Source organism: Vulpes lagopus, chromosome 7 (genome assembly GCF_018345385.1).
Source record: "Vulpes lagopus strain Blue_001 chromosome 7, ASM1834538v1, whole genome shotgun sequence".
NCBI lineage: Eukaryota > Metazoa > Chordata > Mammalia > Carnivora > Canidae > Vulpes > Vulpes lagopus.
In genome coordinates, this window is record NC_054830.1 from 11,167,479 (window position 1) to 11,186,182 (window position 18,704).

General features: G+C 58.7%; 1 protein-coding gene across 1 annotated transcript in view; it reads right to left on the reverse strand.

Annotated features, from left to right (window-relative positions):
- Positions 1 to 12,299, reverse strand: part of NOTCH3 (notch receptor 3) — a 35,321-nt gene extending 23,022 nt beyond the window's left edge. Inside the window, exons 1-15 of the mRNA XM_041762574.1 lie at positions 12,097 to 12,299; positions 9,484 to 9,562; positions 5,958 to 6,100; positions 5,540 to 5,878; positions 5,321 to 5,443; positions 5,002 to 5,235; positions 4,008 to 4,163; positions 3,732 to 3,917; positions 2,964 to 3,077; positions 2,441 to 2,554; positions 1,749 to 1,982; positions 1,525 to 1,635; positions 893 to 1,085; positions 666 to 817; positions 347 to 460 (exon numbers count right to left, since the gene is read on the reverse strand). Of these exons, the coding sequence (XP_041618508.1) occupies positions 347 to 460; positions 666 to 817; positions 893 to 1,085; positions 1,525 to 1,635; positions 1,749 to 1,982; positions 2,441 to 2,554; positions 2,964 to 3,077; positions 3,732 to 3,917; positions 4,008 to 4,163; positions 5,002 to 5,235; positions 5,321 to 5,443; positions 5,540 to 5,878; positions 5,958 to 6,100; positions 9,484 to 9,562; positions 12,097 to 12,214 (2,410 nt within the window). The 5' untranslated portion in view covers positions 12,215 to 12,299. The remainder of the gene's footprint in view (positions 1 to 346; positions 461 to 665; positions 818 to 892; positions 1,086 to 1,524; positions 1,636 to 1,748; positions 1,983 to 2,440; positions 2,555 to 2,963; positions 3,078 to 3,731; positions 3,918 to 4,007; positions 4,164 to 5,001; positions 5,236 to 5,320; positions 5,444 to 5,539; positions 5,879 to 5,957; positions 6,101 to 9,483; positions 9,563 to 12,096) is intronic.
- Between the last annotated feature and the right edge of the window lie 6,405 nt (positions 12,300 to 18,704).

Genomic DNA, 18,704 nt, shown 5'->3' on the forward strand with positions numbered 1-18,704 from the left:
TAAAAAGAAGCCCCCTCAAAAGGCAGAGCCAGGGCGGCCCAGGTGGCTCAGCGGTTTAGCGCTGCCTTCAGCCCAGGGTGTGATCCTGGAGACCCGGGATCGAGTCCCGTGTCAGGCTCCCTGCATAGAGCTTGCTTCTCCCTCTGCCTGTGTCTCTGCTTCTCCCTCTGCCTGTGTCTCTGCTTCTCTCTCCGTGTCTCTCATGAATAAATAAATAAAATCTTAAAAAAAAAAAAAAGGCAGAGCCAAGGGTAGGTTTCCCTCTGGGGACCCAGCACCAGCCAGTATGCAGCGGGGTGCAGAGGAGGTGAAGGAGAGGAAGAAGAGGAAGAGGCAGATGGTGTACCTTGCCAGCCGGGGGAACAGGAACAGACAGGCAGCTGGCCGGGGGAAGCCTCGCAGTGGCCCCCATGCTCACAGGGGTTCGGGGCACAGGGAGACGGCAGCTCACACTGGCGGCCTGTAGCAGGCAGGCAGAATGAGACAGTCTTGACAGATTCCTGGTATTTCCCCCAGGGTCCCCACCTTGATACCCACCTCCAAAGCTCCTGGGCGGGGGGAGGCGGGGAGGAGGCAAATGCAGAGGAAGGAGAGTGGAGCAGAAAGGAAACAAGCAAGAAGAAGTGGGGCGGGAGAGCCTGGGGTGGGAACGTGGGGGCACACACCCTGGACACCAGGGGGACAGGTGCAGTGGAAGCCCATCCCGTCACTGGTGCAGGTGCCGCCAGACCGGCAGGGCTGGGATTCACAGGCATCGGGAGCGAGGCTCTGGCTGCATCGGGGGCCACTCCAGCCAGGCTCACACACGCAGCGGAACCTGGAGGGGACGGCAGTCAGGGCACGCCCGTGGGCAGGAGGCAGCAGGGGTCAGGGGGCTGGGGAGAGGCCTCACCCTCCGGGCGCATCATGGCAGACACCGTGACTGCAAGGTTCTTGGGCACAGGGATGGCTCGGGGGGAGGCAGAGCGGGGGCAGGGAGCCAGGAGGGCAGAGGCAGCGGAATCCATTTTCCCCATCCACGCAGGAGCCTCCATCACCGCACGGGCTGGACGCACACTCGTTGATCTCCACGTTGCAAAGGGGCCCTGAAGAGCATGAAGGCAACCTCATCCCAGGACAACGGCCATGGTGCCAAGAGGGAAGGGCAACCTTGCCCCGTTTGGCCACACCCTTGGGCGAGAACCATCTCATCTTCATAACACATCAGCTCTTGTCCACATTAAGACAGCCACCTCCTCAAGCCAAAGCTGCGTCACCCCAGATCATACTCATCCCCAAACTTACATGAAGTCACCTTCATTTTCACCAAGGATTACTTTGGCCCTATGCAGAAACACCCCCCTCTTTGAGACTGCGGTCAACCTCAGGCCAACGAGAGAGAGCTCAAACTCAAGGCTACGTGTGGTCAATCTCATTGGACAAGTGAATGCAAAGAGAGGGGCAAACTCGGCCAAGAATAGGGTGATTTCATCCTCGTCCTCTCCCCCTATAATGGCCCTCTTCCCACAACAGCCACTTGCCTACCTGTGAAGCCAGGCTGGCAGACACAGTCATAGCGGTTGATGCCATCCCGGCAGACTCCGAAGGTGCAGGGGTTGCTGGCACAATCATCAATGTTCACCTCGCAGTTCACTCCTGGGGAAGGGGATCACAGCAGGGGGAGCCACCACTGAGCCCCACCGGGGGCACCATTCCCAAACCCTCTGTGCCCTTCCAGATTTCTGGCCCAGCCCAGCCTCCGGCCCCACCTGTAGTGCCAGGAGGGCAGCGGCACAGATACTTGTCCACCAAGTCTAAACATTTGCCTCCGTGGCGGCAGGGCTGGCTGCGGCACTCGTCCACCTGGCTCTCACAGCGTGTGCCCGTGTATCCCGGGGCGCAGGCGCACGAGAAGCTGGCGATACCATCCACACAGCGCCCATGGTGGCACGGATCCGGGGAGCAGTCATCCACGTTGCGCTCACACAGGGTGCCCTCGAAGCCTGGAGGACGGAGGGTCAGGCTCTGCCCACTAGCCAAGGTCTTGCCCACAGCCTTGGCCTCGGCCCACTCCTGGCCCCCCCACCCCAGGCCCTGCGCATCCAGCCAGCGGGAGGTGGGCTCGGCCCAGGCCCCGCACCCTAACTCTAGCCAGCTACAAGCTCCAGGACTAGCCCCCCAAAGACACCTCCGCAGATACATCCCGTCCCCAGCTGTAACCCCGCCTCCAGTCCTTACACTAGCAACCCTGCTCCCCATCACTCTCCACTCTGGACTTGGAAATGGGGACACGTGGGACTCTACCTCAGCGCACCCAGTCTGGGCCAGACTTGTTGGCCCCGCCCCTAGGCTCACCTCCATCATTGGTCCCGCCTTGCTGCAGCACCCCCCCACCCCCACATTTTCCTCAGGGCTGTTTTTTGCCTTCCCCCTCCCCTGCCCCGCCTCCAGGCCCTCTCACCCTCTGCGCAGCGGCATTCGTAGCCATCGGGCTGGTCTACACACTTGGCTCCGTTCCGGCAGGGTGTGCTTGCACACTCGTCCACATCCAGCTGACACATGGCCCCGCTGAAGCCTTAGGGTGGGGAGTGGGATGGACAGAGGCTCAGATAGGGTCAGAGAAGCCACCCCTTGCCAGCCCTGTCTTGTTCAGGTGAGATGAGTAGGATCATCATTTACTTAGTTTTGTGTGGGTTTTTTTGTTTTTGTTTTTTTGCCTGTTTTTTAAGTAGGCTCGGCGCCCAGCGTGGAGCCCAACGCAGGGCTTGAACTCACCCTGAGATCAAGACCTGGGCTGAGATCAAGAATCAGATGCTTAACCGACCCAGGCACCCTAATTTAGTTTTAAATTAATTTCAATGTTTTTCATAGCATGTGACTTCTTTCATGACAGTTATCCACTAACATGGTCTTATAGGTGCCCCTAGAGCCTTTGCCTCTGTGGGGACCTGTCTTTTTCAGGCTCCCTGGCCCAGGGTCCTCACCTGAGGGGCAGGTGCAGCTGAAGCCATTGACTCTGTCTTTGCAGATCCCACCGTTGACACATGGGCTACTCTGACACTCATCCATGTCCACCTCACAGTAGGTGCCTGTAAAGCCTAGGGAGTGAGGGAGGGTATTAGGGCGGTGGGGGTTAGCCTCTGTCCAAAGGGAGAACAAGCGGGAGAGGATTCCCTTTCTTACTCAGAAATAGTCCCCCAGAGCCTTGCTTGGCCTTGTCGCCCAGCCCAATGCCAGATTCAGCTTTTGACCTCACGGTGGATGCTCATGTGGGCCTGACTGGCCCAAGGATTCTAAGATTCCACATGGGCCTTGCCTTCAGACCACTCTACTCCCTCTGCAGTAGTCACACTATACCGGGTTCTCAGCTACCAGCCCCAGGGCCCCCCCCACAGTCTTGGGCCCGGCCTCAATCCCACCCCAGTGTTAGTGTCAGGCTGTCTACAGGCTCCTCAACCCACTCCAGCCCCTGGTCGCGCCCTCATATCATCCCCAGCCCCCCAGTGGGTCCTGAGGCACAGACTCTACTCCCAGCCCATCTGAGATTCTATGGACCCCATTTGACTATGACCCTAGCCTCCCACAAAGATTCTGCTCTGGCCTAGCCTCCATCTCATCCCAGGCTTCAGTCCCTGGGGGTCGCGTTCCAGACACAGTTTCACCCAGGTGGGAGGGACCCTCGTTGTGGCCTGCAGGCTTCCCTGGCCTTGGCCACAGCCTCAGGCTCCGCCCTCACCACACCCACCACGCACCTGCCATGCAGATACAGGTGAACTGGCCAATACGGTCGAGGCACGTGGCCTGGTTACGGCAGGGCCCGGAGAGGCACTCGTTGACATCAGTTTCGCAGCGCGGGCCAGTGTAGCCACGGCCGCACTGGCACAGGAATGAGCCCTGTGTGTTCACGCACCGGCCCAGGTGCTCACATGGGTTGGCGCCTGCAGGAATAGGCACCCCCAGTGTGAGCATGGGTGGCTAAGGACCTGCCTCTTGCCTCCCTCCCAACTCTCAGATGGTGCTCCCCTCACCAATGGAGCACTCATCCACATCCTGGTCACATGCCCCGCCAGTAAAGCCTGGTGGACAGGTGCAGATGGCCCGGCCATTCACAGGGTTCGTGTCGCAGATAGCATCCTCGTGACAGGGGTTGCTGACGCAGGCATCATCCAGATGACACAGAAGTCCTGGAAAGGGGTAGGCAGAGTTCAAGAGTGGACCCTCCAGGGGATCCTTGGGTGGCTCAGCGGTTTAGCGCCTGCCTTCGGCCCAGGGCGTGATCCTGGAGACCTGGGATCGAATCCCACATTGGGCTCCCTGCATGGAGCCTGCTTCTTGCTCTGCCTGTGTCTGCCTCTCTCTCTCTCTCTCTCTCTCTCTCTCTCTGTGTCTCTCATGAATAAATCAATAAAATCTTAAAAAAAAAAAAAAAAGAGCAGACCCTCAAGCTCTGCCCAAAGTCCCACATCCCCCACACGTTGTTTTGTGTTTTGTTTTTATTAACCTGCGGTGTATTCAGTAGGTATTTTTCCCAATCGTTTATTATGAAAATTTTCAAATGTAACACAAAGTTGATGCATACCCCTACCACTTATACTCAACTACTGTAAGCTTTATGTATTTTTTTCTGAATCATTTGAAAATGAGTTGGAAATATCCACATATTGTTTTAAAATCTGTTGACTCCCTTTTCTGATTATATACCTTTACGCCTTTGCTTCTACAGCATCCTCTGCCTGACATGACCTGTTGTCCATATCCAAGTCCCCCTCCCAAACACCTTCCCTGACCTTTGCCACTTGCAAAGGTCCCATCTTCTTCTCAGTCACAGGATAGCTCTCTATTTTGAGGGCTACTGCCCTGGACTCTGGGCCAGCCTCTACTTAGGCCTCTCCCAGGCTCAGCCTGCACCCCAAATCTGGCCTCCAGCATAATCATTCTCACATTCAAGTCAGACTCCATCTCTGCCCCCACTATAGAACCATCAATGGCTCCCTGCTGCCTATGAAGAAAATGGCCACTCACCAGTCTTGCCCATGGGACAGGCACAGTAGAACGAGGCCACACGGTCATGGCAGGTGGCCCCGTGGAAGCACACAGCTGTGGCACAGTCATCGATATTCTGACTGCAGCTCTCGCCTGTCCAGCCATTGACACACACACAGCTGTGGCCACCCAGAGTGTTGAAGCAGGTGCCCCCATTGTGGCAAGCGTTGGGCTGCAGCTGGCATTCATCCACGTCCTCCGTGCAGAATTGGCCTGTGGCATACAGACATGCCAGTCCATACCCGCTGCATGCCCACCCAACGTCTGCCACCTGGCTGTCTTCAGCCCTGGTGCTCACCTGTCCATTCGGGAGGACACTGGCAGTTGTAGGTGTTGACGCCATCCACACACGTCCCCCCATTTAGACATCGGTGCCCTGGACAGTCATCCACATTCACTTCACAGTTCTGGCCCTCGAACCCTGGCATGAGAGGAGGAGGCAAAGGTGGTCACTGCCAGGCTGGCCAGCTGTCCCTGTGCTCCTGCTGCCCCCCCCCCCAGGGCACAGTTCCCTCACCAGGAAGGCAGGCGCAGTCATAGGTGAGATCGCCACTCTGTCTGCATGTGCCCCCGTTACGGCACGGCGAGGGGGCACAGGGCACGGCAGGATTCTCACACAGTGGCCCCGTGTAGCCAGCTGGGCACTGGCAGCGGAAGGACCCGGGCGTGTTGAGGCAGGTGCCGCCGTGGCGGCAGGGCCCTGGCACCCGGCACTCATCCACATCACTTCGGCAGCTGCGGCCCTGGTAGCCAGGCGGGCAGGAGCAGATGTAGCGGCCATCGGGCCCCACCGAGCAGCGGGCCCCATGGGTACAGGGGCTGCTGAGGCAGGGGTCCGGCAGGGAGCAGTCGGGACCTGGAGGGACCAGGAGAGGGTGAGCTTGGGCTCTTCACACCCTTGCCTGCCCCGGGCTCCCCTCCAGACCATCCCTTACCTCGGAAGCCACGGGGGCAGCGGCAGGAGAAGCGGGCGGCGCCTGCCACCACGGAACTCTGGCAGACGCCACGGCCAGCGCAGGGGCCCGAATGGCAGGGGTCCTCCAGCTGGCACCGCTCGCCCACCCATCCCGGCGGGCACCTGTGGGCAGAGACAGCTTAGTAGAGCAGTACTAGGATGGTACTGGGCAGGAGCATCCCAGACCCTGAGATACACACATGTGAAAGGCAAGAAACACACAAGCAAACAGCCCAACAAATGGGCACACGCCTCGTTCATTCGTGCAACAATATTCCCTGAGTGCCTACTATGTTCTTAGCAATGGGAATACAGTCGCAGACACAATAAAAGTCATCCCCACCCTCTTTATGCTCACAGCCAAGTTGGGCCAAGAGAAGATACACGAACAACGATACAACATGCCGGCATGGGATGGTAAAGGCCGTGAAGAGTTCAATGGGTTTGCGTGATGGCCCCAGAAGAGAAACGCCCATGTCCCAGAACCTGTGACTCTGACCTTATTTGGAAAAAAGAGTCTTTGCGGTTGTAACTAAGTGAAAGATATCACAGATGAGATCATCCTGGATTTTCAAAATGGGCCCTAAATCCACTGGCAGAGGGAGGCTTGGGAGAAAGAGGAGAAGACCATGTGACGACAGAAGCAGACATCGGAGTGTTGCACCCCCAAGCCAAGGAGCGCCTGAAGTTGCTAGGAGGTGAGGAGGCCAGGAAGGACTCTCCTGTGAGGCCGCTGGACACGGCGGGGCTGCCAACACCTTGATTTCAGACCTCTGGCCTCCAGAACTGTGAGAATAAACGTCTGTTGTTTTAAACCACCCAGCTGGGTGGTCTGTTATGGCAGCCAGGAAACCACGACCCAGAATAAAGGAGATGAGTGACAACGGACGGCAAACCTGGTATCTTCAGCCCGAGGAAGGTGAGCGAGGGCGCCGTGGGGCTGTGTGAGGAAGGGCCTTCGGGGCAGAGGGAACAGTGAATGCAAAGCCTCAGATGCCAGGAGACAACCACTCAAGCACGCACAGACTCAGAAACATACAGAGGACACCGCGGGACAGCCGGTTCCACATACTGGCCTGGCACACATTCAGACCCAAATCCACAGGGCAGTTCACAGACGGCATCTCGGACAGAGAGGGGAAGTCTCACAAATCCTCCACCCCTTTCCTGGAGGCACCTACAACCCTTCCTGCCATTGGGAGGAGGAGGGGACACCAATGCTGGCGCCCTCTTACTGGGATGGAGTCCTTGGCCTCCGGCCCCTGCCCCAAGCCCACCAAGGCAACCTTGAGTATGAGGGGAATAGAGCCCTTGGTCTCGAGACTGGAAACCTCGAGAGGGGAGCGGTGGCGGTGGCGGTGGCGGTGCGGGAGGGAAGGGTTAGGACTGGCCAGAGGGTCCAAGGCCCCGCCCCCGACGCTGCCCACCCCCCCACCCCACCCCACCCCACCCCCGCGCGGTGCCTCCCTCTAAGCTCAGAGCTGACTCAGTCCCTAGCGTCACCCACAAGACTCCCCCCACCCCGGCCCCCCGCGAAACAGGCCAGAGCACGGCACGGCAGGGGTGCCGATGGTGCTAGGAAGGGGGGCCCAGGCTCCGAGCCCCTCCCCAAAGGGATCCCCTCGACCCGCAGGGCTAGGACGTGCGTCGCGACTGTGCGCCGGGAGGGGGCGCGCTGCGCCGGGCGCCGGGGACTGGCGGTCCCACCGCCGGGCAGGGCGCGGCCGCGCGGCCCCCTCCCGACGCCCCGGGCGGGTTCCCACGCTCTGCGCCCCGCTCCCCTGCCGACCGGTCGGGCCGGTTCCAGCCTCCGCCCGCGCCCCGCCTCACAGCCTGGGCTTTGGGGGAAACCGACAGGGGAGCGCAGACTGGGCTGGGGGTCGGCGGAAGGGGAGGGGAGGGGAGGGGAGGGGAGGGGAGGGGAGGGGAGGGGAGGGGAGGGGGGAGGGGGTGCGGTGAAGATTGGAAGGCAGAGATGAGGGCTTGGGAGGCTACTTTGAGTAAGAGGCTAAGGAGGGGGTCCACGGAAGCCTGACATATTGGGGCGTTCCTAAAAAGACCCCAATATTTAGAATCTGGAAGGAGATGGGGGCCCGTGGGGAGTGGCTCCCCCCGGCCCAGCTCTGGGGACAGGCCGCTCCACTCCAGGTAATCCGGGCTCCGGGCGGCCGCGCGCGCTGGTGATTCACCTGTTAAGGGGCGGGGCAGCGGCGGCAGCATTCACCTGTCGGCTGTATTCCAGGTGCCGAGCTCCACTGAGCAGGCGCCCGGCCCCGCGGCTCCGCCTCCCAGGTGAGTAGCTCCAGATAAGGTCACACTTCCCCCACCCCCACCATCGCGGACTCCCAACCTGAGGAACCCGCTCAGCCAGGCTAAGCCCCCACCTGGGTGAGCCCAAGTGGGACTCCAGTCAAAGGGCAGTGTGTAACTTCAAAGGGGCTCTCCAGGATCAAAAGTCACCCCGGACCCGTCCAGCTTGGCACACATGTTGTTGAATAAACGAATACATTAGTGAATCAGTCAATGGCTACGATTACTAATGACAATATTATAAAAGGAACCAAGCATTTCCCCAAAACCTTGGGACGTTCCCCTTTATGGCATGTATTCCTGTGCCCCTGCCATTATTATTAATAATCATCATCTTCATCATCCTCCCAATTTATGGAGCACTTACACTTTACGTAAGTACGCTGAGCACTTTGCGGAGTTCATCATATGAAGTGTCTCTCGACCTCTACAATCAACCCCGTAAAGGAGGAACTATAATTGCCCCCATTTTCCAGATGCAAAAACAGATTCAGAGAGCTCAAAGCACTTGCTCAAGGTATCCCAGAGCCCAGAATTCAAATGGACTCGTCTCCCTCTGCTCAGTGCTTTCCCTGCCTCTGCTCTGCTACCCCCAACCCTCTGTCTTTCCTTACATTATCCAACAACTGCATTCTTGAACCCCTTCGTGGTCACATGCCAGGGAAAAGCACTCCTATGTCACAGATGCAATGAGATCCAGAGAGAAGTGACTAACCCAAGGTCACACAGCAAGAAAGTGACAGAGCAGGGCTGGATTACAGGCCTCTGTACCCCCAACACTAAATACTGAGATATGGGAGGATGTAATTGGTATTGCCAAGCCACTGCCATTGGTCCCTGAAGATCTGTTGATTGAATAATAACTACCTCCATCAGAGTCTTTACCTGTGACCTCAGGCAGCCAAGAACTCTGTGAAGTGGGGGTTAGTGCACCTGTTTTCCAGACCACAACACTGAAGCTTTAAGAGTTTAAGACCCAGGCAGTCAGCAACACCATGTGGGATCTGAACCCAGGCCAGGCAGACTGCAGAGCCCCTGCTCTCAACCTTCCTCAGTTCTTAACCCCATTCTAGAGGTTCCCCAAAACATACACATGTAGGACGTGGCAGAGGCATCCACGGTGCACAGAGGCCAAGGGAGAACACAGACCACCTCCCCACACAGGACCCACTGATGGCTCAGAGCCAGGCACTCACAGGCAGGCAGCCTCCCGGGAGGGCAACTGGGTGCAGCGACCTCCATTCATACATGGGCTTCCGTCCAGGCAAGGGGGTGCTGTGTGGGAGCAAAAGGAAAATGGGGGGTCAGCCAGGCACCCAGGAACCCCAGCTCAGAGTGACAGAGCCCGTCCTTCCCTCCCCTAGGCAACAGCTGCAACGGGCTGGGGGTGTCTGTGTGGGTGCATGGAGCCCCTGCATCCACAGTTCCCACGGCCCCCCGCCCTGGCCCCAGCTGTTGGGGCTGCAGCTGTCCCTGCCAGCTCAAGCCCTGGGAACCACAAGGCAGGGGCGGGCAGGAGGAGGTGCTGACTTGTGCCAGATGTGGGGACTCAGGAAGCTGCCAGAATGGGGGGTGTGTGTGTGCAGAGGCAGGAAGTGAGGGGTGCTGAGTGTTGAAGGGAGGTCTGGGGCTGTGTGCCCAGATCCCAGGGTAACGGAGGGGGCAGAGGCAAGGAGGCCTGGGGCCATGGGTCTCCCTTGCCCTGATGTTGGGCATCTGCTCCAGGTGGGAAGACCTGCATGGTGCTCTGGTGAGAGGCCAAGGCCTGTAGCCCCTGCAGAGCCAGCACTGGGTGTTGTAGGGATGGGGTGTGGGTTGAAGGGAGGAGCAGCTGGCACCAGGCATGTGCTGCCCTGTCCGGCGTCCCCATCCCTGAGGGCTGTGTCCCTCGGGGGCGTGGCAGTCTAACTCTCCTGCCAGACTGGTCCGGGGTGTGGCTGGGTGTGAGCTGGTGGAGAATCGAGTGTGCTGGCAGGTGTAGGACCTCTGTGTGTGTGCGTGCGTGTGTCACAGATAGAGAGATGGGAGGGAGATGGAGGGAGATAGAGAAAAACGGAGACACACAAAAAAGGCAACGAAAAGCAGGACAACACAGAGAGGGGACAGATGTACAGAGATGGAGAGGAGACAGAACAAGTTGAGCTGGACAGGAGAACAGGACCACATGGCATGTGTCCCCTTCCTCAGTGGACAGAGACAGGACGTTACCACCCCAGACAGGGGCCTGGAAATGCAGACTGTGGGACTCGCCAAACTGCGGGCCATGGGAGCCACGTGTGTACTCTTAAGGCACACGCGTGTCCAGATGCCTGCACCTCCTGTGTGCGGGCTGGAGCTGCTGCGGGCCCGGGCACGTGAGCGGTTTAGCTGGGCACAGAGCTGTGCGTCTGTGTGGGACCAGCGCATTCCCAGGTGTGTCCGTGTCTGGGGGGTGCCTGTCTGTCCGCGTGGATAAGCCGGGTGTAGGCCCGCCTTGAGTCTGTCCGTGTGTGTCTGGATGTGAGCAGGCAACGCGCACGAAGCCTGGGCCGGCGGTCGGCGGGGCGGTGCGGTGCGGCGCGGTGCGGTGCGGTGCGCAGGGACGGCGGTAGCTGTGTGCAAGGCCAGCGCGCGGGCAGCGCATCCCCTCGGCGGGCGGCGGGCGGGCGGCGGGCGTGCGTGCGTGTGTGCGTGCGTGCGTGTGTGCGTGTGTGCGTGTGTGCGCGCACGTCTCCACCGCAAGTGCGACCCGGAGCCGTGTGTGCGGGCGAGTGTGTGACAGGCCGCGTGCGCGCCGGGCCCGCGGGGGCGGCGGCTCCTGCCCGATCCTGCCCGGGCGGGCGGGCGGGCGCTCCCTCCCGGCGCGGGCCCCCGCGGCTCCCCGGACCCCGGGCCCTGTTCCGCCGGCCGGGCCTCCCTCGGGGTGTGCGCCCCCGCCGCCCCCGCCGCCCCCGCCGCCCCCGCCCGGGCCCCGCCGCCCGTCCCGCTTTGTCTGGCAAAGAAAGCGCGAGGCCGGCCCGGGGGGAGGGGGTGTCTAGACGGCGCGGCCATTGTCCCGAGCGGGGGAAGGGAGAGCGGGGCGGGGGAGGGGCGGGGGGCCCGGCCCGCGGGGGAGGGGCTGGCCGGAGCCGACCGGCGCCCGAGCCCGAGGAGCACGTGGGCTCGCGCCCCCCGCCCCCGCCTGCCCTCCCCTCGCGGGGGCGGCGTCCCGGGAGGGAGCGGGGCCGCGGGCGGCGAGAGGGGCGCGGGCGCCGCTGGGGCTCGGGCTCGGGCTCGGCTCCGGCTCCGGCTCCGGCTCCGGGTCTTGCGGCGCCCCGGCCTGGGAAGTTTTTCCCCGAGTTCGGAGCTCCGAGAACTTCGCGCCCCCTTCCCGTCCCCCGCCCGGCCGGGCCAGCCCTGGGTGTGTACGGGGGCTTTTGTGCGAGGGGTCCCCAGCCTGGGGGGTCCTGGGGCTCCGGTCGGGACCTTCCCAGGACTCCAGGCGGACGTGCGTTGGGAGCGAGCCCCAGACTCTTGGTGCCCCCGACCTTGCGCCCTTGATCCCCGCACCTCAAACTCCCAGTCCCCCATTTCTGGGTCCCTCGTCCCCAACCCCGATCGCTCCTGCGCCCCTATCCTGCGGACCTCGGGGCCCTGCGCCCTCCCCCCATGGAGCCCCTGCCCCCCCCCCGGGGCTGGCACGCAGCCCCCGGGCTCCTGCGCTCCCTGCCCCTGCTCTGCTCCTTGGCTCCTAGGCCAAACCCCCAGCCCCAGGCTCGGGGGGGCTTCAGCTGCTCTTACCCTCCCCCACCCGCCCACCCAGTCCCGCCCGCCGGGTCCCAGTCCCTCACCTGCAGCCCCGGGCCCCGCTAGCAGTAGCAAGAGGGGCAGCGCCCGCACGGGCGGCAGTGGCGGCGGCGGCGACATCGGGCGACGGCGGCGGCGGCGACCCCGGGTCCCCGGCCCCATGGCGGCCAGCCGCGACCCTCCCTCCTCCCTCCTCCCTCCTTCCCTGGGCTCCGGGCGCGTCCCGGGCCAGCCTCCGCGCCGCCAACTTCGCCGAAGTGAGGCTGCCGGGCCGCCCCGCCCCCAGCCCTGGGCTGCTCGCCCCGCCCCGGGGCCGGCCCAGAGCTCCCCCGCACCCCCCCTACCGGCTTCCCGGGGTCCCTGCCCACCCTCCACCCACGCAGCCTGGGACCCGCAGACCCGCAGAAATTCAGGCGGGCGGTGCAGTGAGGCATGGGCTGACCCCGCAGTGACAGACACGCCGGCTTCGTGAACACCCGGGCTCCCAACACTCAGAGCGCGGGCACACACAGAGCCGGGGCACAAACACAGACCTGCAGATGCCCCAAAGTCAGGGCAAGCACGTCCTGAGAAGCTCATGCACGCAGAGCCACCATGCACAGATGCAGGCGCGTTCAGAGCTTCACGGGGACTTAAGGCACAGAACACAAACCCAAAGCTCAGGCCCAGCCAGGCCTTGAGCCTGTCGCAGCATTCCCAGCCTCAGACCTTAGACACACATTAGGAAGGAGCCTCAAGCATGTGGGCAAACACACACACACACACACACACACACACACACACACACATCTTCTTACTCTCAGCTCTCCTAGAAAGCTCTTTTCCACTCTGTGTGAACTCCAGAGGTCCACCCCAGGCCCCAGCACCGCCCAAACCCTACACAGCTTTGCTGTTCAGCCTTGCTCCATTTGATCAGCTGCCTTTTCCAAAATCAGTCATGCTACAAAGCCCTGGAGCAGCCCACTCTGTCTCTGTGGTGATAATAGGGACCCCAAGAGGCCCCAAGCCCAACCCTGGAGGGGTTCTCACTCTGGGGAAGAAAAAGCTGGACACAGACCCCCACCCACCACCCCCAGCACCGCAGGTTCAGAGCTGGGCCAGAGAGAGGCGTGAAGTCTGGGAAGGGTATCTAGAGGGGTTGGTGAGGGCTCTGCCTGAGGGTAGTTACTTATTTGTTCATTCATTTATTCAACAAGTAAGTATAAAGCTCTGGCTCTATGTCTGCCTTGTTCCAGGGGGTGGGGGTAGGACTTCCTCCCCCTGAGAGGGCTCCCCAGAGGAGGGTCGAACAGTGCTCAGCCAGGAAGGATGAATTAGAGAGAAAAATCTAACAGCAGAGACACAGACCTGCACCCACAGGAGGGAGCAGAGAAAGGAGGAGGAGTGGACAGGCCAGGGGTCACACTAGCTAGGAGGAGGGGGAGGACAAGGAAGCCAGGCTGTCCCCCTGGTGTTTGGCTTGGGGGTGAGGCTGCAGGGTTGGGGAATGGTTTGGGGATGAGGTGCTGAAGCCATGGGGCCTGGGGATGCCCTAAGAGCAGCTGAACACTGAGGCTAAGCCATGGTGGGAGAGAGTCACAAGGGTACCCCGAAATCTTCAGGCAACTCTTAACCTTTTTATTTTAAAATAATTTCAAACGTAGAATAGCGTAATTTCCAGGGTACCTGGGTGGCTCAGTGGGTTGAGTGACTGCCTTTGAGTCAGGTCATGATCCCCAGAGTCCCCAGATGGAGTCCCACTTTCGGATCCCTGCTCAGGGGGGAGACTACTTCTCCCTCTGCCCCCTCACTCTGCTCATGTGCTCTCTCCCACTCTTTCTCTCAGATAATTAAAGATTACTGTAGGGGCAGCCTGGGTGGCTCAGTGGTTTAGCGCCGCCTTCAGCCCAGGGCCTGATCCTGGAGACCTGGGATCCAGTCCCACGTCGGGCTCCCTGAATGCAGCCTGCTTCTCCCTCTGCCTGCGTCTCTGCTTCTCTCTCTTTCGGTATGTGTCTCTCATGAATAAATAAAATAAAATCTTTTTAAAAAATTTTAAAAAGTAAAGAATACTGTAATTTCCATATGCCCTTTGCCCAAATTCACCAACTCTTTCCACATTTTGCTACATTTGCTCTATAATCATATATATGTATACGGACACACACACACTTCCTCTCTCTCTCTCTTTCTCTCTCTCTCTAGGTGCCTTTTTAAAAAATTTTTTTAAGTTTTTATTTATTTATTTAGAGAGAGAGAGCCTTTGCATGCAGGGGGAGGGGCAGAGAGTGAGGGAGAGAACCCCAAGCAGACTCCCCACTGAACACCTCACCACCCAGAGATCACGACCTGGAAAGCAGAAATGGAGAGTCACATGCTTAACCAACTGAGCCACTCCGGTGCCCCAATGTGCCTTTTTGTTTTTGAGAGCAAGTTGTGGACGTGCTGTTCCTTTCCCCCCTAAAACGCCACTGCGTGTTTCCTGAGAATGAGGGCATTCTCTTACCCAAACAGACCGCAGCTGTCAGCCTTAGTCTATGTTCCAAGTTTTCTGTTGCCCCAATAGCATCCTCTATAGCATGTCTCTTCGCTGGTCCAGGATCTAATCTCTGACCATGTGCTGTATGTAATGGCCATGTCTCTTCACGTCCTGTGATCTGAATCAGTTCCTCAGCTTTTCTTTGTCTTTCGTGATATCAACATTTTTTGAAGAGTTGAGATCATCCATTGCACAGAATGTCCCCCAGCAGGCCAGCCTGCTGGTTTCTCCGGACCAGCTTCAGGGTTTGCGTGTCTTTCTGCAGAACCACAGAGGTGATCGCTGGTCCCCCGTCCCCCCTCCCCGTGCCTCGTTTCCAGAGGTACCTGACATCAGTTCCCAATGTGGGTGATGTTAGACTTTGATCACTTGGGTGAAGTTGGCCAAGTTTCCCCTACTGTTGAGGTAGCATTCTCTTCCGATCCCTCTTTCCATCCCTCCTCCCATAATAAATCGATATCAGGGGATGACTTGGTTGGTTAAATGTCTGCCTTTGCTCAGGTAATGATCCCAGAACTCTGGCCCCACATCAGGCTCTGCTCAGTGGAGAGTATGCTTCTCTCTCTGGCCTTCTCTCTCTCAAATAAACAAACAAACAAACAAATAAATAAATAAATAATTTTTAAAAAATTTTAAAAATAAAAATAAATTGATATCAGTATTATGTGGGGAGATATTTTGAGACTGTATGAATATCCTGGTTCACCTGCTGGTTTTGGCAGGCACTGATGTTTTCCTCTGAGGTTTTTTAAAAAATTGAGCTAAAATTCACATACCACAAAATTAACCACTCACCATTTTAAAGCATACAGCTCAGAGACCTTTAGTACAACCATCACCACTATCTACTCCCAAGATGCTTCCATCACCCCTAACGGAAACCCTGTCCCCAAGGGCAGTCACTCTCCAGCCCCCTTCCCCAGCCCTTGGCAGCCACCACTCTGCTTTTTGCCTCTGTGGATTTGCCTGTTCTAAACATTTTGTGTACATGGAATCAGACAGTGGGACCTTTTGTGTCTGGCTTTTTTCACCCATGTTTTGAGGTTCCTCCGTGTATTATTATTATTATTATTTAAGGTTTTGTTTGTTTATTCATGAGAGACACACAGAGACATAGGCAGAGGGAGAAGCAGCCTCCCTGCAGGGACCCTGATGCAGTACTCGATCCCAGGACCCTAGGATCACACCTTAAGCTAAAGGCAGATGCTCAGTTACAGAGCCACCCAGGTGCCCCCGTATCATTCTTTCTTATGGCTAATATTCCACTGAGTGGCTATACCATACTTTGCTTCTCCATTCATCCATTAATATATTGGATGAATTTTAAATGCTGGAAGAGGAAGAGGGAAAGGAGGCAGAAAGTTCTGTTAGTGAGAAAGAAGAAGCATGAAGAGCCTAGGGTGGAAGTTGAATGACTGGCCGGAGCCTGGCATCAGAGATGCCCCCCGGCTGAGTCTGGCATAGATCGGCCAGCCCCTGGGGCCAGGAACTGAGGCTGCTCTGCCCCTCCCGTCTTCTGGATGCAGCTCCCACGGGGAGGGAGTATCTGCCTATCTTATGGTGACTTGCTGGAGGCTTTCTAGGGGAAGAACTGACATTAGAACCCAGGTCTGAGTGACTCTGGGCCACGTGGAGTGTGAGGGGTGGGGCGGGGCGGAGCTGGGGATTGGACAGCAAAAGACAAAAGTTGCACAAGACGGGGCACAGCCTGATTCACAGCGAGTGTGCTGAGTCAACAGGCCCTTCGGCAGGTGCTGCTGCAGTCCCACCCCGTGCCCATCACCCCAGGAGGAAATCCAAGCCCCCCCCCCCGCCCTGCTTTGCCTTCAGAGCCCTCAGACTGGCTGTACCCTCTCCAGCCCTCCCCCCATCACACTGAGTCAAACTCCCTCTCGCCCAGCAGGCCCTGCGCCCTCATGGCCTTTGCCCAGGTCTCCCTGATGCTGGGACACCCAGCTAGTTAAAAGGACCCTTTTGCTTCCTCCCCCAGCAGGAACTCACAGCAAATGCATTCTCTTCAAAAATGTATCTTCTTCTGTTAGAGGAAATGCTCTGCTAGTTCCCACAGGTGTCACCCCTTTGCCGACGTTGGTCCTTCTTTCTGGCCTGCCTTCCAGCACCCCCTGCCCATTTCTGTACCTGCAGAACTCCCATTTATTCCTCAAGGTTCCAGCTCTAGGAAGCCCTCCCTGCCCCTCCAGGCAGAGCTCCCCTGGGCTTTCCCAGCACCCTCCTGCTCTCTCTATCAGCCTTATCCATAAGGAGCTGGGATATCTATGTCTTGCTCTGTATCCCCATCTAGACCGAGAGCTTTCCAGGAACCAGGCATCACACAGCATGGTGTGGACACAGAGAGGGTGACATGGGAGGGTTTGGTGGCCTAGAAATTGGCTGAAAGTGTTAGGATGCCCCTTTTAGAAGGGCTGCCACAGGGGGCCCAGACCACCTCTTCAGTACCATTCTAGAGGTCTGGAGGTCCAGAAAAGGGCTTGGGGGTCCAAGAATAAAGGGAGGGGCTTCAGGAGGTGGGCTAGCTCCAACCCTGACCTATCTGAGAGAGGACTTTTTGTGGAATGGATGTCCTAGGAGGTGCTGAACTCCCCATCAGAAAGAGCGACCAAGGAATGTGGACTCACATTTTGTGAGACAGGAAGTCTAGAGTCTGTGACTCTGCTGATCTGGTGGCCTCCGGTCTGGGGCAGAGACAGAAGGGGAACAATAATAGTGAAAACACAGGCCAGGCCAGCATGGGGGGAGTGGGCACAAGAGAAAGTCTAGAGCGCCTACTGTGTGTCCATCCCTTTCTGAAGTCACCATGACTCAGCCAGCAGAACGTGGATTCCTGGCTCCGGCTTCCTGCTGCCCTCCAGCCACAGTGGCAGGACCAGCCCAAGGTGTCAGGACCCTTGGGGGACAGGATAGTCTGGAGCGGCTATTCCCACAGCCTCGCAGTGGGCTGCCACACAGTTCCCGATGTGGTGGGGGTAGGGGTGAGCTTGAGCCCTCTCCCCTGCCCCTGCCGGCCCCCTTGGCCCGGGACTGCATTTCTCCTCAATGAGCTCAGTCCCCAGGGACACAGGACCTGGGGCCAGGCCAAGACACAGCTGCTGGGCCCAGGGTTGATGACCGGGAACCTGAGAACGTGCCCTTGGCTTCTCCTCCCGGGACCACAGTCCTGCCTCCTGCATCAAAGCTGGGGCCAGGCCCTCATGCCCAGGCAATGGGCCAATGGAGCCCGACAAGAACCAGGAGGGATGAGGGCTGCTGGGTGTGGGCCCTGGGCAAGGGTGGGATGCTGGACTCCAAGGCCATTGGCTGTAGACCCAACCAGCAATTTTGGCCACTGCGTCCCTAGGGCCGTCTCATACTCCAACCCTCTATGGCTCCCTGCTGCCAAGAGTGACACCAGCCTTGCCTTACCAGCCTCACTTGTGTCTCCCAGCCCTCCCAGTCTTGGCACAGGTTACACAGTTGGGAGCACCTTTCTCATACACCTTCAGGCATCACTTGGCAGTTCACTCAGACTCTCCAGCGCTTCTCACCTTCATTCATTCATTCATTCATTCATTCATTCATTCATTCATTCATCAAACCTTACTGACTACCTACTTGCCCCATTATGGGCAGAGGTGACAAAGACAGAGCTGTTTCCTGCCCTGATGGGGGAGACAGACCAGAAACAAGAAGGTAGACAAATAAGAACCGTTGAGTGTGACACGAGAGAAGGGGGATTTCAGTGTCGGGGGGCAGGACAGGCATCTCTGAATCAGGGGACATTGCAGCTGAGACCTGGAAGAGGAGAGGAGCCAACCAGGAGCAACATAGGTAGAGGGAATGGCAAGTGCAAAGGCCCGGACGAGGAAGGGACAACTGGGTGAGAGGAGCCGCGAGGAAGCCAGGGTGTCAGGCGCAGAGTGAGCAAAGGGAGGGAAGTTGAGGGAGATGATGCAGGCCAAGTCTCAAGGGGCCACAGGGTCTGGGATTCTAACACAGGCACAGTGGCTGCCACTGGGGCTTTCTGCAGGGAGAAGCTGATCTGGCTGAGGTTGTAGAAGACCACTCTAGAAGCTCTGCCTTCTTCTCTCCCAGGGAGTCGTCCCTGAGGCTTTACACCATCTCTTCTGGGGTCCCATG